The sequence below is a fragment of the Dunckerocampus dactyliophorus genome, chromosome 10, assembly GCF_027744805.1.
Source record: "Dunckerocampus dactyliophorus isolate RoL2022-P2 chromosome 10, RoL_Ddac_1.1, whole genome shotgun sequence".
Taxonomy (NCBI): domain Eukaryota; kingdom Metazoa; phylum Chordata; class Actinopteri; order Syngnathiformes; family Syngnathidae; genus Dunckerocampus; species Dunckerocampus dactyliophorus.
The window spans coordinates 17,772,355-17,787,330 of NC_072828.1; the positions used below are offsets into that span (position 1 = coordinate 17,772,355).

The 14,976-nt window shown below is 40.6% G+C and overlaps 1 protein-coding gene across 4 annotated transcripts; it reads right to left on the reverse strand.

Moving 5' to 3' along the window:
• Nucleotides 1-105: 105 nt before the first annotated feature.
• LOC129188547 (interferon regulatory factor 4-like) lies at nt 106-13,855 on the reverse strand. Of its 4 annotated transcripts, none has more exons than XM_054789240.1 (9): nt 13,758-13,855; nt 13,428-13,627; nt 12,416-12,602; nt 11,804-11,880; nt 8,743-8,881; nt 8,539-8,640; nt 5,150-5,527; nt 2,544-2,656; nt 106-1,715 (listed from the first exon to the last, which is right to left on the reverse strand). In XM_054789240.1, exons 2-9 carry the CDS (start codon nt 13,623-13,625, stop codon nt 1,560-1,562), a joined length of 1,350 nt encoding a protein of 449 aa, XP_054645215.1. In that variant the 5' UTR covers nt 13,626-13,627; nt 13,758-13,855; the 3' UTR covers nt 106-1,559. The 4 variants fall into 4 exon arrangements, with proteins under 4 accessions (XP_054645215.1, XP_054645216.1, XP_054645217.1 ...); XM_054789241.1 differs by having other exon boundaries at nt 13,428-13,673; nt 13,758-13,826; XM_054789242.1 differs by having other exon boundaries at nt 13,428-13,657; nt 13,758-13,823.
• Nucleotides 13,856-14,976: the final 1,121 nt, after the last annotated feature.

Here is a 14,976-nt window from a genome sequence, read left to right on the forward strand (position 1 = left end):
GACATTGTCGAGCTGTCACTTGTCCTAACAAACAAGTCAGGTAAAAAACTTCACATCAATCTGTTTTTTTCCATTTATTTTTATTTAAAAATACCAGATACCAGATTGTCCATTGCTTGATTTATTGCTGCAGCCTGACTTGCTGAGCTGACCATTACATTTCAGAGGCAAATATGTAGTACTCAAGTATATGTTGAGGTGAAGTAAGCTATTAAATGTCAGTATGGTATCAAACAGCTACAGTGTACATGCATGCACAAAGCTTTTACATACATACCCGACATTCATAAGAGGACAGTTGGCCACACTTCTATTGAAAGATACATGCAACTACTATAATACCATGTAAAAATAAGTAAAACATTGCAAAAGGGTTTAATACATTCACAGACAAATTTTAATAGGATATTTAAAAAAAAAACAAAAAAACAATAACATTACTATCAATTTTCATAGTAATCATTCATTTATTCATCCTCATTAGGGTCACAGGGGTATGCTAGAGCCTATCCCACCTGACGTTTGGCAGGAGGTGGCGCACACCCTGGACTGGTCGCCAGCCAATTGCATGGCACGTATAAAACAACCTTTCACATTCATAACTATGGACAACTTTAAGAGTCACTAATTTAACCCAACATGCATATGTTTGGAATTTGGGAGGAAGCCGGAGTACCCGGAGAAAACCCACGCATGCACGGGGAAAACGTGCAAACTCCACACAGAGATGTCTACATAAAATGGAGATTCAAACCCAGATCGACTGACTGTGTGGCCGACATTCTAAACACTAGTCCAATGGGCGGCCCATAGCAATATTATGTTGCCATAAGTGACATAATTAGAAAGATACGTTTAGTGCATATTATCTATCCATCCACCATCTGACTTCAAGCGGGAGGATTGGTAGGCTCTGGACACTCGCCAGTCATTTGCGATATGAGTGAGGGCATTAATTAAATCACTGATTCTTAACCATGAAGGCCATGAAAAACTTTCAACTCATATACAATATAATTATTGTCAAAATTAAAGTAGGTCACGGGTGAGGAAGTGTGCTGTGGGTTTGACTTTTGGATAATAGTCTTTGTATTTTATTTATATTATGACGTCTGCAAGGAGAGACTGCTGTTGACTTGAGCCATGTACTGAGCAGCCAGGACATTTCCAGTGCTATGGTCATTAACTGGCCATAACTGGTACCCTCTCAAAAAACACACAGTCAAAATAAAGCCAATGAAAACGTGAACTACAGTCCTTTATGTACATCAATTGGTAAGATATGTCACATCTCACATGACCCCATGCATGATGATCAGTTTTGTTATTGTATGGCTTTTGAGGTACATTTAGGTCAGTTTCTCATTGTCAACAACATGAGGCTGGACTGCATTTCTTAAAATGACTAAAACATCACAATCTGTATCATGATGAGCGTTCAAGCCACCCATCTTGATACGGAAAAACAAGTGTGTCCTGAGGAAACTGTCATAAAATGCAAATCCTTGCCTGGTCTTCTGTGAAGGTGCTTTGCTCACGGACACATGAAGTTGCTCAGGTCACTCCTGCAGGCCGTGATGTTGTGTGATGGCCCTGTGGAGGTCCTCAGAGAAGCTGAAGTGCTCTGTGAGTCCCGTCTGCTCATAGCTGTGGTAGAAATGTCCGGCCGTTTGCTGGGAATAGAAGAAGAGCTGCCTGGCAAACAGGGGCTCCACCTGTGAGAGGAGCATCACTGTTGGTCTTTTGCGCCATCGCAGTTCGAACATCACTACCTCGCTCTATCGCGGTTGATCGCTTAGTGGTTTAGTGGTTGACTACGGCCTATTATTAGTCCATAAACTGCATATTGAAGCTAATTATTGGGCTAAACTAAGCATTTTCAAGCATAAACATTTTCTAAATGAGCTGAAGGCAATACAAGACATGAATGAACTGTAGTCTCCACTGGCCACCAGGTGTCACTATTAACACCCACCAGACTTGATCGCCAACTGCAGGCTTGTGTTATTTTACAATTATTTATATCACTACAGGCACAATAATAACATAATAATAATAGTCATCATCATAACACGAGCTACCGTTGTGGCCGTACTCCAGGTAAAACTCAACACACTCTGTCCACACGTTTGGAAGACATTTATTGAAACCCACAAGTCTTATTTATGTCTCAAATGGCTTATTTTCTCTGATTATATCTACTATATTGGGTAAAATGAGTAAAGGTGACTATAGGTGTGTTATCGTATGTCTACAGGGCTCTAATAATGGTAAAAAACTGTATTTAGAAAGCCATAAACAGGTTTTCTATGTTCTAACTCCGAAAATATTCCATGTATTAATATTGAATCATACTTGGAGAAAATTCACTTATCGTGGTTGGGTCTGGAACCAATTAACCGCGATGAACGAGGGATTACTGCATATACAGTATTTGTTCATTCATTTCTGAGCAACCCAGGCCAACGCATTTTATTTTATAATCTGTTGAAGACCTCCTGGATAGCTAAATGTAGAATTAAAATGAAGTGTCTGTGAGTCACCTCGACAGTGAGGGCCGCTCTTTGTCTGTGGGGGTCAAAACACTCCTCTCCGAAACTCAGCAGAACCTGGAAACGAGTCGGTGGTCGACCGTGGAGCCCGTAGCTCTGGATCTCTGATAGTCAGAAAAGAGACACAATAGTTACCTCTTCGGATGTAAACACCATGTAGTGTTGGTGAAGATGGTTTGAGGTGTGACATTTGGGGTGACTCAAAAGGAAAGTCCTGGTGACAACTCCGTTAGACTGAAGTCTACAAGGCTGTCAGATGCATGTGGGTGGGGACCGTTTGGACGGTGTGTAGAAATCACGTGATGCGTCGTACAACCAAGTGCCTGCCACAGCTGTTGACACTAGCTTTGGGGGACTTTGCATCGGGTTTTGATCACATGATGTCCTGGTGTCTAAAATGACTTTTCAGTGGCATTTTCACAGAAACTAAATTCAAGTTGAAGACTATAACTCGCCTTGCTGACTCACCGAAAGTACTTAGCGAGAGACTGTTGAAAAAATGTACAGTAATTACATGGTCACATGGCCGGATACATTCTTTTGCTACTGCACATACTGCACATACATATACTGTATGCATTGCGCATTAAAGATGCTAAAAACAATCCAATGTAGGTGACAAAGCAAATGAGTGCAATATCTAATAATATATATAATTAATAATGAATTAAGATTATTTTTTGTAAGGATGCACAATATTTTTATTTTCAAGCCAATACTGAAAACTTCCTGCTTTTCAATCCATATAACGGACAACTTTTTAAATCGATAAATGTTTTTCAACTGCAGTTGAATCACACCTGCACGCCTGGAGGTAAGAACGACTCCAAGTTGAATATGACGAACGCTACCTGTAAATTTGTCCTTACCAAAAATCGTGGCATCGCTACTATTAGCAAAACATTAAAAATAAAATTGCGTCAGCTCAGAAGTACAAATGGTGGCTCCAAGGGCCTTTACCAGTCGACAAGGCCCGGGCCCCCGGCGTAGTAGTAGCGATGTTGCTGTTTCAGGTGGCTGATGAGGTTTGATGTGTTAGTTTTTTTTCATTGCAGAATGTTTGCAGAACATTTGGAGCAACAGCGAGAAGCGTCACCTGAATGACAACCATGTTTGTTTACAAGGGACCTCAGGGGAAGTTACGACAGGCCGTTTGCAGCACTTTATTATGTCATCAGGTTTATCGGTACGATGTCATAATTCCCAATATCAGCCCGGTAATTATCGCGCACCCCTAATTTCTAGAATATGCTAAGGGCCAGTAAAAAAAACAACTTTGGACACCCCTGGTTTACAATGTGCAACAGTAAACATGGTTAATTATTTTATTTTTTTAGTAAATTCAAATTCCTTATTGCCTGCAGTGCAACATGAATAATCCCCATCTCTACTGAACAATGCCGATACACTGCTTTCATCTAAAGCCTGAACGATGGTGCAATGTTACGGCCATAAATCAATCAAGATGCCTTCAGAAGGAGCGGAGGCGTGATGAGGCTGAAGCATAATTCAGGCTTTATCCACTTGTCGTTGTCCATTTATGTAATTCATCGGGAAGGCAAGTGTTCCTCTATAGGGGAGAAGGTCTCCACGCTTCTTCTTAACACTATCGCTAGCCATTACTCCTCCTAGCCAAAGGCTGGGCTCTCCTGTATTTGTTTAGAGAGTAGACACACTTCACCTCACCCCACCTCACTTAATGTGTACTGTGTGGGAAATCAGTACGTATCAATACCGAACCAAAAGTTGCGTGTTCAAGGATGATTTCCTCCGATATATTAATTCATCTCTTAAATCCTGGGCTTACCGTACAGTAGAAAAATGAAAATCTACTGAACACATCAACAATCATGGAAGAAATGATCAGCCCACCCTTGTTTCTTCAGTTCCTTGTTCATTTTAATGCCTAAAAGTACATTTGTTTGAACAAGTATACCGTAATGATGACAACAAAAAAAGCTGTTTTAGCTTTTTGGCAGTGCAATGCCATAGCTATTGATGTAAGAATTTAAGTGATTTCGGTTATCATAAAAAAAAAACATGGAAATGGCTAGTTATCAGCTTTTAAATGACACTCTTCATATTTATTTAATTGATATTTATATTTTTGTCATCATTATATTTTTGGGCATTAAAATGAACAAGAAACTGAGGAAATAAGGTGGTCTATTAACTTTTTCCAGGACTATATGCTACTGTTTAAGTGTTAATGAAGCTGGTAGTTCAGTGACCTTTTAGCAGCAGAGGAATGACACTTGAAGTGTTGGCTTTCAAAGGGTGCAAAGTTTATCACGAACGTTATAGGAAGTATTTCATATGCTGGTCTCTGACTTTTTGCGTGACATTTTCGCATGGGAGTGCTTGAGGTGTGAATTGTCTTCTGTTTTCCAGACATTGGTTTTGCTGAGCGTTTAGACACAACTCATGTGGCCCAGGTACCTGTCATTTCCACACCTTGCTTACATCGAGTTATAAGCTGTATGGCTCAGTCCAGTTTGGTACATCGATTGAGTTCTCTGTATCGTTATTGTATCGTATCAACAGTGCAGCTGCCAGACAGCCCTATTAGAAAGACGACCATCCTTGTTAGGTCCTACCTGTGAGGTAATCCTGTGTGTGAAGGAGTTTACAGGTGACCTCTCGCTCAAGCTTTTCAGGCTTATCTCCATAGGGCGTCGACCCTGCCTGCCAATACACTCTGCTCTCACACAGCCGCCGAGCGTACAGTCCATCCGGGGCCATCCAACACAACACCCCTCTCTCCAAGGAGGACAAAGGACTTGAGGGACGCTCCTCTGCTCTCCTCTGAGCTGGGAGGGTGTCCACTGGCAGGGGCACCACATCACGACCTCCTGCCAACACATAGTGCTTATCCTCTGGGGAGCCTGGAGTTATGTGACACCCCTCTGGGCTGGAGGTAGTCACTTCCTTCACCAGAGCGTCCCGGAAATATACACTGATATGGAGGCGTGCATCTGGATGGAGAACGTGACAATCAGGTTAGGTGTAACTAAATGTTTTCTGTCTCATTCATTTTTCTGTCCAGGATACAGGGTGTCCCTAAAGTCTGGACATAAAAGAAATGTGCATCGAGTTCACGTGAGCCTTGCAAAGTCTCAGACATGTTGGAAACAATATTGAAGATGTTACTTGTTAATAACAATCGTTAGCATGTTTTTCGGTTAACAGAGAAAATTTATGCCAAAATTTTGCCTGGATTTGCGTGCATTTTCCAGTAAGCGTTCAATATGGCACGCGTCTTGTCACACTGCATGAGCGCGACTGTTGTTTTTAAGAACAGTTTGATTAAGAACAATTCTTAATGTACTTGTCTCACAAAGCATCCTTGTTAGCAGCTTGCTAATACATGGAAACAGGAACTGGAAGTCAGCTCCGTCCCCCGTCTATGAGGTCACCAGCGGTTAACTCTGTAGTTCTTTCCTAACTAACACAGTTAGTCTCAAAAATGTTAACACAAAACACGTTTTTCTAGTTTTACTATTATGTTTTTACGGGCATAAAACAATTCTAAATGCATATAAATGACCAACGAAAGTGATAAATGAACATCTAAGGTTACTTTTGCCTTCATTGAAGACCTAATTTGTTGACAAAGACGCAATGTGGCAGCGAGATCAACACGAACACCACCTTGGTGTTTGGCCATGAATTGTTTCTTGGATTCTCACCTTCATTATTAAAATGCTGGCACTTCCTTTGGCTTTGGGTTACTTTGCAGATGCGATCAAAAGACAAGCAGAGACTTGAGGGAATGGGAATGGTTTAATTTATTTGAACATGCATACAAGTTACATTGGAATACATCCCATAGTACAATTCACAGTTCCGCATGTCCAAAAGGAGTAGGAAGACCCAAAGCTTATTTAATCCTACCCCCCAATTGCAAAACATTTGTTCACTTCCTGTAAAAAATACCAGCCACATTTCAAATTTAGTCACCGTAACTACTTGATTTGACAATCCTAATAAATAATCTGACATCCATCCATTTCTATGCCGCTTATCCTAATTAGGGTCGCGGGGGTATGTTGGAGCCTATCCCAGCTGACTTCGGGCGAGAGGCGGGGTACACCCTGGACTGGTGGCCAGCCAATCGCAAGGCACATATAGACAAATGATAATTCACGCTCACATTCATACCTACCCTGAGGTCATACTTGCCCTCTCTTGTCAAGAAGACGTGTAAGACATTTTTCGGTAGCAGATTACTGTTTGCTTTATGCATCATTTTAGCTGTTTGCAAATCAACTAGATCATCAAATATACGCGGCATTACGAATTATCCTAACTGATCTTTTTTGCAGTGTATTTAGCGAGTGAAGTGTACTTTTATACTTATTTCCCCATATCGCCACACGATAGGTTAGATATGGTAACACCACGGACCAATAGAGAGTATGGAGTGATTTTGGATCGAGGACGAATTTTGCTTTATTCAATGTTGATGTATTTCTCACCACTCTTATGTTGTATATTTTTAATTAGAGATTTCCAGCACATCTTTTCATCTATAATGACCCCCAGAAATTTGTTTTCGTTCACCCTTTCGATGTCCACTTCATCAAATTGTATTTGCGTATAAGTATCCCTTCTGCTATAGCCAAACAGCATTATCTTAGTTTTACTTAGGTTCAGGCATAGTCTATTTTTAATCAAACCATCTTTTTAGTCTAGTCATTTCATCTGTAACTTTTTTTTTATTAGCTCTTGCATACAGAACAGAAGGCAATAGTATCGTCTGCAAATAATACTAGCTTTAGGTCTTTCGCGGCTTTACAAATGTCATGTCATAAATTGAACAGTTTTGGTCCCAGTATTGACCCCTGGGGTACGCCGCACGATATATTTAAGCATGCTGAAGTATATTCTCCTACAACTCTAAACACTAACCCTCTTATTCCATACCTTTCTAATTTAGAAATTAGATGTTGTGGTTAATTGTATCGAAAGCTTTTGTCAAATCCATAAATACTGTAGCTGCGCACGTTCTGTGGTCTATAGCGGTGGTCATTTCCTTCGTAGGTGAGAAACACTATTAAATTCAAGAAATAACTCAGGGCAAAACACTAAGGTGGTGTCTGTGTTGATCTCGCAGCCACATCATGTCTTCAATGAAGGTAAAAGTTACCCTAAATGTTAATTTATCTCTTTCTTTCATGACTTATACGACTTACACGTGCAAACACTGCTAACAGCCTTCAGCGAATCAGTATGTTGAATTAAATTATGGAACGGATTGAGTGAAGATGTAAACTGCACTAAAATGAGCAATTTGAAGACGCAGAACACAGAAATACCTACACAATGCAATATCATATGACTACTGCACTTCTTCATTACTTCTTCATTTCCTAAGTACTACATTGTCTGTACTCACTCATCATCCGGGGTACATGTTGAGTACAGGAAGTGAACAAATGTATTAGCAATTGCTGTGGAACAGAGAAGGGGTGGGATTAAATAAACTCTGCATCTTCCTATGCCTTTTTTGGACATGTAGAATTGCGAACTGTAATATGTTATGTATTCCACTGTAACATGTGCATGTTCAAAATAAATTAAACCATTACCATATCTATTAATATGCATTTTGAATTGTCTTCTGCAAGTAAAACTATAATTGAAAAACTATTTAAAAAAAAAACATGTTTTCTGTTAACATTTTTGGGTTTCTGGAACGGATTAATTGGATTAAGATTATTCCTTATGGGAAAAATTGATTCGGTTAGAGTGCGTTTCAGTTAGTCTGACCTTCTGGAACGGATTAATGACCCTAACCAAGGTGTTCCAACTGAATAAAATATTGTTGAAATTGTCATTTCTTGAAAATATACATTTTTTTGTCCATGTGTCCGGACTTTAGGGACACACTATGACATTTTGGGTTTGTGGCTGCCTCACTAACCGCTGACCTTAACAAATTTGCATGAACTTTCTTCTTTTTAAAATAATAGCTAAGGTTTACCTGAGAGTGCTTCTGCTGACCTGATGCTAGCGTCCAGGCTAAATGGTGAAGGCTGGGCGTCAGCTGGACCATAGGAATAAATTGAGGCTCGAAATTGGTATCCTGCACATACAGGAGGGGGTCAGACAAGTGCTCAGAAGATGTGTGTGTCCAGTGCCATTGCGAGGGAGGCCGACGCTTATTTTTGAAAAGTGAACACCGTACCGTTATCCATTGGAGGGACCTGCCATGGCAGGCTTCTGGGAGGGCAAGGGCACTGAGTGAAAGGCAGCTCTGGCAAGGAGGCCTGCTCCTGACTGAAGTCTCTCCAGCCACATTCTGGAGGAGGAATGTACTGTGGCATCTTTAGAACAAGAGACAAACAAGCAGTTCATCACCTGTAAAATGAATATAGTGTGCTCCGTGCCTTACTTACAAAAATATACATACAAAATGAAAATATGGAGTTGGTGTGCATTATGCTCTTCTGCTTAGACTTTCTCCAAGAGTGTTTCTGTCATTTTTTTATTGTCATTTGTGAGGTCGGAGGACGCTGACAGCTGGGCTCACGATGACTGTTCATCCATCATTCATTCATCATCCACAAGTTGTTAATGGGCTTGAATCATGAAATTGTGGCTGTGTCTCAATCTGCACCTTTCCGAACACTTTCCGTGCATAAATGTGTTCACACTGAGAGCTACGGCAAAATGTAGTGTGCTGTCAGTAGCCGACCGTTGCAGTCAAAATGGTGAATGCACATGATAGACACTTGCCAGTCTAAATGGTTGCCATCTTGGCGACGTGGGGGAAAGGGAGGGACTAAATTGAAATAATGGCAGATGAGGAGCAATCTTTAGTGGTGAAAAGTAGTGAACAGAAAATTACGATTGCCATTTGCAGTGCACAACAGCAGTAATTGATTTGTGACTACACCGTCAAAATATGTGTACTTAGGAGCTACGTACACAATGTACACAGTATATACTGTATATTGAAGTGTACTGACCGAAGTATTCGATTTGAGACACAGTCCACAGCTTTATGGACCTTGGTTTGTGCACTGGGGCTTGGGCTACGCAACATTCATCCATCCATTTTTTATTCCGCTTGTCCTCACTAGGGTCGCGGGGGTATGCTGGAGCCTATCCCAGCTGGCTTTGGGAGAGAGGCGGGGTACACCCTGTACTGGTCGTCCGAGCCAATGTAAGGGGGCACATATAGACAAACAACCATTCACACTCACATTCATACCCATGGACAATTTAGAGTCTCCAATTAACCTAACCAGAGTACCTGGAGAAAACCCACGCAAGGGGAGAACATGCAAACTCCCCACAGAGACTGTGTGGCCAACATGCTAACCACTAGCACACCGTGCAGCCCGGGCTACACAACAAATGGAAAAAAAAAAGAAAGTGATCTCCATTCACACTAACATGCCATTTCATTTGTAAATGACAAGCTGCATCACCATCACAAACAAACGCTGCCATCTTACTAAAGACTTACGCTGCACTGTTGGCATGACGGCCAACACTTCCTTCTCACTCTTCCCGTCTCCAGCAAGCCTCGCTGGCCAGGGTGAGTTGGCTCTACTGCCCTGGTTCCCCCTGCTGACGTTCGTGAGAGGAGCGATCGCTTTTATTTTGACTTGTCTTTATCACGTGCATGATTGTTTTGTCGAGCTAGCCAGCATGCCATGTTTGTGACTTAATGGATTATTGTCCGTAATACAGTATATAACTTCTATCAAGAAAGTCCCCCACCAGCTGTCCTTCCGAGACCTTCAATAAAGAACCGCAGAAAGAACATTGAACGTTTTTTTTTTTAAAGCAGAACAACACAATGATGTAATCATAATAATAAAAACTCATGTGATGATGGTCCTGGACATGGCTAAGGGGTCAAACCCTGATTGACTTATTCATTGAATATGATGTATGCCACAAAACTTTTATGCCGTCTGTTATGTTTCTGTGCTTGAGACGAATGTGCTGTTGGCATCATTTGATGGATTTGTTTACATGATCTATTTAACATTCATGTTGAGGACCCCAGCAATTATAAAGGTATAAGTACAGTACAGTAACGGATGGACTGAACCTGGGACTAGGGTTGTCAACAATAAACCGATACGACCGGATATTTGGTTGGATAAGTGAGTGAAACGGCTGCGTTGATAGCAGCCTCCTGGATAGATAAGAACCAGCCATAAATCCTTGGATGAATCGATTGTAGAGACATGCACCGGGTATCGCCAGACAAGCAACCGGTTGACAGTGCGTCTCTTGAATAACGCGAGAGCCTGGGCTTCCTGCGAAACGATTGCCACGCATGCTGCGTAGCTTAACCTGGCTGACAATGAGAATGGATAGTAGCAGAAATAGTAGCAGCGTGCTAGCTCTAGCTAGTCACTGCAAAAGATTTTAAAGGCATCGGCAAAACTCTGAAGTCCACTGGTAGCATGGCAAATTTTGACCAGCGAGGCCAACAGAGACGAGTATGGTACTTGTTTTTCTATGGCTGTTGCTTAACTTTTTATGTTTGCAACTTGTTGACTTTGAAATGTACTACTTGGAGTGTTCCAAACACTATGCTCAAACTGCAATGTTGCACACTTACTTTTTCCAAGCTAACACATGATTTTCAGTGCACCCATGTAGCAAACAGAGCTTTTAATTATCTTTTCTTGGACATATTTTTGCCACTTTTGAAGAAATTTGCCTTTATTTATTTCTTATTATTGATTGGACTGAAGGCTAAGACTTTATTTTTGCCAGTGCCCTACAGCCTGGTTGGGGATATGATGTGCTCTTTTACACATTTGCAAATACTGTAAGAATGCCACTTTTAAGAATTGGCTGTGCAATGTGGTGTATATAATATATACAATACACAATAATAGGAGTGTAAAGGTGACTATAGGGGTGTTATTTCATGTCTAAAGGGCTCTAATAATGTTAAAAACAGTATTTAGAAAGTCATAAACAGGTTTTCTATGCTCTAACTCCAAAAATATTCTGTTATTTAGTATTGAATCCTATTTTGCGGAAATTGACTTTTCACGGTCAGGTCTGGAACCAATTAACCGCGATAAACGAGGGACGACTGCATATCTTTTTGGAATGTTATCGTAACCCGTGTATGTAGATGTGTATCGAATCGTCTGTCAAAAACAGACTTACAACCCTTTGCGGGACCTTGGTGTTCTATATGTCCTGCATAAATTAACAGCGTGTGCTTTCTTATCCACTGTTTCTTTGTGGATGTGTGAGAGAATCACCTGAGTCTGCAGGGCAGGGTAAGCAGGGTGCACTGGATAGCTCGCTGGACTCAGAGGACCGTCCTCTTCTCTGGTTCCTGGAAGTTAGTCAGAGTGAGACATTATGTTTGATTTAAATGACTGTGAGCACTACGCTCAGCAGAATAAGTGACATCTGGCAGTTAGCTGGTGGTTTTTGGACAGATTTTTATGAGGTGTCATTGACATTTAATTAAGCATCATTTTACACTTACATCAGGGGTGTCCAAACGTCTTTCGGTGAGGTTCGTATACAAAAAAGGATGGCAGGGAACCAATCTGATACATTTTGTACATTAAAGATGCTAAAACGAATCCAAAGTAGGTCAACATATGCTACGCTCTCTTTGCAAAACATTGACATCTTAGCTTTGTTACGGTGACAATGCAAATTAGTGTCAAATCTAATAATATTAATTAATTAATAATGAATTTGATATTTTCCAAGGACCAATAAAAACGAGCGGTGGGCCACAAATGGCCTGCGGGCCACACTTTGGACACCTCTGGCTCTCGTGCTAAATGATGTTGATGAATGTCGTTACTAAATAACCCCATTTGGATAGATGACATCATTTGACAAGTGGAACTGACTTTTCTTGGCACCCTCTGGAATGATGTGGTATACTTTGTAGGGGTCGGAGATGTCCAGCTGGCTGCGCTCCACAAGCTCCTCAAAGTCATTGCTCTTGTTGAGCGCACAGCGGAGACGTGTCTTCCAGGTCGGCGGGTCTGGCTTATCGATTCCCTCCCGATACTTCCCTTTGAACAACGCCCAGGCCTACAGGGACATCACCTTTTAGAACCTTTACACCACACTTGACTCTCAACATGACTCAACCAGCTCTCAACAGAAAAAACAATTCTATTTTTTTCTGAATGTTTTAAGATTGTATTCATTTTGAAATTGGAGACATAAGTCAGTTTGGAAATGGTAAGGTTATGGTATGGTATAAGGTTATAAATTCACTACTGTACTTACAATTTCCACATTCAAGTATTGTAGCATGTTTTAATATGACAAAATGGCGTCACGTATATCTTATTATAGTCAATCATTGGCTCATTGGCTGGGAGAAATCACATTTTTCTACTGAAGTGGGACCCCGGGGCCACTTGCATTCGTTTATGTATTCATTCATTTATTGGCCCAGCACATTCTAAAAATGCAGTTAAACAAGAATACTAAAAAAAACAACAGCAAATACTGGGCGAAAAACAGCAAAAAGGGTAATAACAATACTGTAATATACGTTGTAGCCTATAACAAAAAGCTGTCATGCAGGCGGTTTCCTGAAACACGCCAATTACATCTTAGCATTTCCACGTGGGTTGGTTTTAGCCTGCTCATGGTTTCATCCATCCGTGGAAAAAGTTTGGAAACCAGCTGTTGTACGACCTTAAAGTCAAACGTGTACTGTCCATTATCACTTCAGTTTAAATGGTGTTTCGTTGTCCGAAGAGTTCCAAAAGTGCTTTAGTGTTTTTTTAGGTTAAGGAATATTCCTTAACCTAAAAAAAAGGACCATATGAATAAAGTTTCGCATCCTCATACTCGCGGATGTTTGATTTCACTTTTCGACTGCAGGATGTCAAGTTGTCTTACCTTGAAAAGCGCGGCGTCCTCATCCCGGTTGTAGTCCTGTTTGCCCGCGTGTTTCCACGGTATCCTGAAGATGGTTTTCTCGTCATTCTCCCACACCAGACCGGCATATTTCCCACAATCCACCTGCTCAATCAGCCACTGTCGCAACTTTCCGTTCCCGCTGCTCCCGGAAGCTCCGTAGTCAACGTCAGGGTTCATATCTGTCCAAATAGACAGCACTTGCACCGCTACTGTTGTAGCATGTAGCTAATAAAATGTCTATCCAAGTTAATGATTAATGGTACCTCTGAGTAAATTAGCATTTTTTTTAAACACAATAAGATGCCTTACCTGTCAAACTCTGTAAAAGTTGACATCGGTCGGTGTGAACAGGCTCTCATCACGCTGCTTAAATCTTTCAGCTCTCATACCAGTGGGCGTGGTCAAATCGGAAGTGGGCGTGGTCAAGGGGATGCTGAGGAAGCCACCTGCTTCTGCTCTTTTCTCGAAGCCCTCCAGCGCTCGTATACTGCCGCTCCTTAGTGTCACAAGGGCCGGGAAAACCCTAGCGGCGCCAGCCACCCCCTTGTCCCACACCTACAATTCTTTGAAACCATTTCAAGTCTTACCATTTGTAACACCAATGTCAGCAGAAAGACAGAAAGTTGAACTAAGTTTACTCCGACTGAAAGATACATTATAAATATGGGCACCTCTAAATTAAACATGAACTTATAACACTAACATCTCGCAGTGGTTGTTACAATCATGTGACTCTCGCAGCATACGGCTTCCTCAAAATGGCAGGTAAACCCGTGCTAATTTCCAAAAACGTACTTTTTGCCATTAAAGGTCATTTTAAATTCAACTGCTCTTATTATAGTTTGTGAATTAATATAAAACAATCTACAAAAATATCACAGTGACATGACGACAAATCAGGAATATATTAACCATGAACGCCCAATGTATTGTGTAACGTCGCACGTACATGACAGATTTTTGACAGTAATTAGTGCTCTAGAATTTTCCTTTAAGCAGAAATTGGTCTGGGTTGTTAAGGGTTAAAAAAAATCCCATAATAACATGAACATATAACGATAATAATAATCTTCAAATTACAATCCCTTACATTTTTGATGGATACTGTTCACAGTGAGAAAGGGATTTCCATCAGTCAAGAAACACTGGAATAAAATCACTACAAAAAACAGTACATACAATATGTGAAAAATCAATGACAGAGAGAAACACCAAATTCAGGCAACGGCATCTTTTTTCATTGTTATGGGATAATACTGCATGAACAGCAATCATACTTTGTAATATTATAAAATAAAATGTAAACTAGCATTACCTTCTTATTTGAATGTCCTGATACATTAAAAAGAATGCTTTGAAATGTTTTCTTTTTTACTGCATGCCAATTACATCAGATGTTTCAGTTTCTTGACTTTCCACTTGTTTTGTAAAAACTAAATAAATGAAGACAAAACAGAAATTAATAAATAATAAAATGTATATTTATTTTTTGCACAAATGTATAAATCATATGTACTTTACTATCATA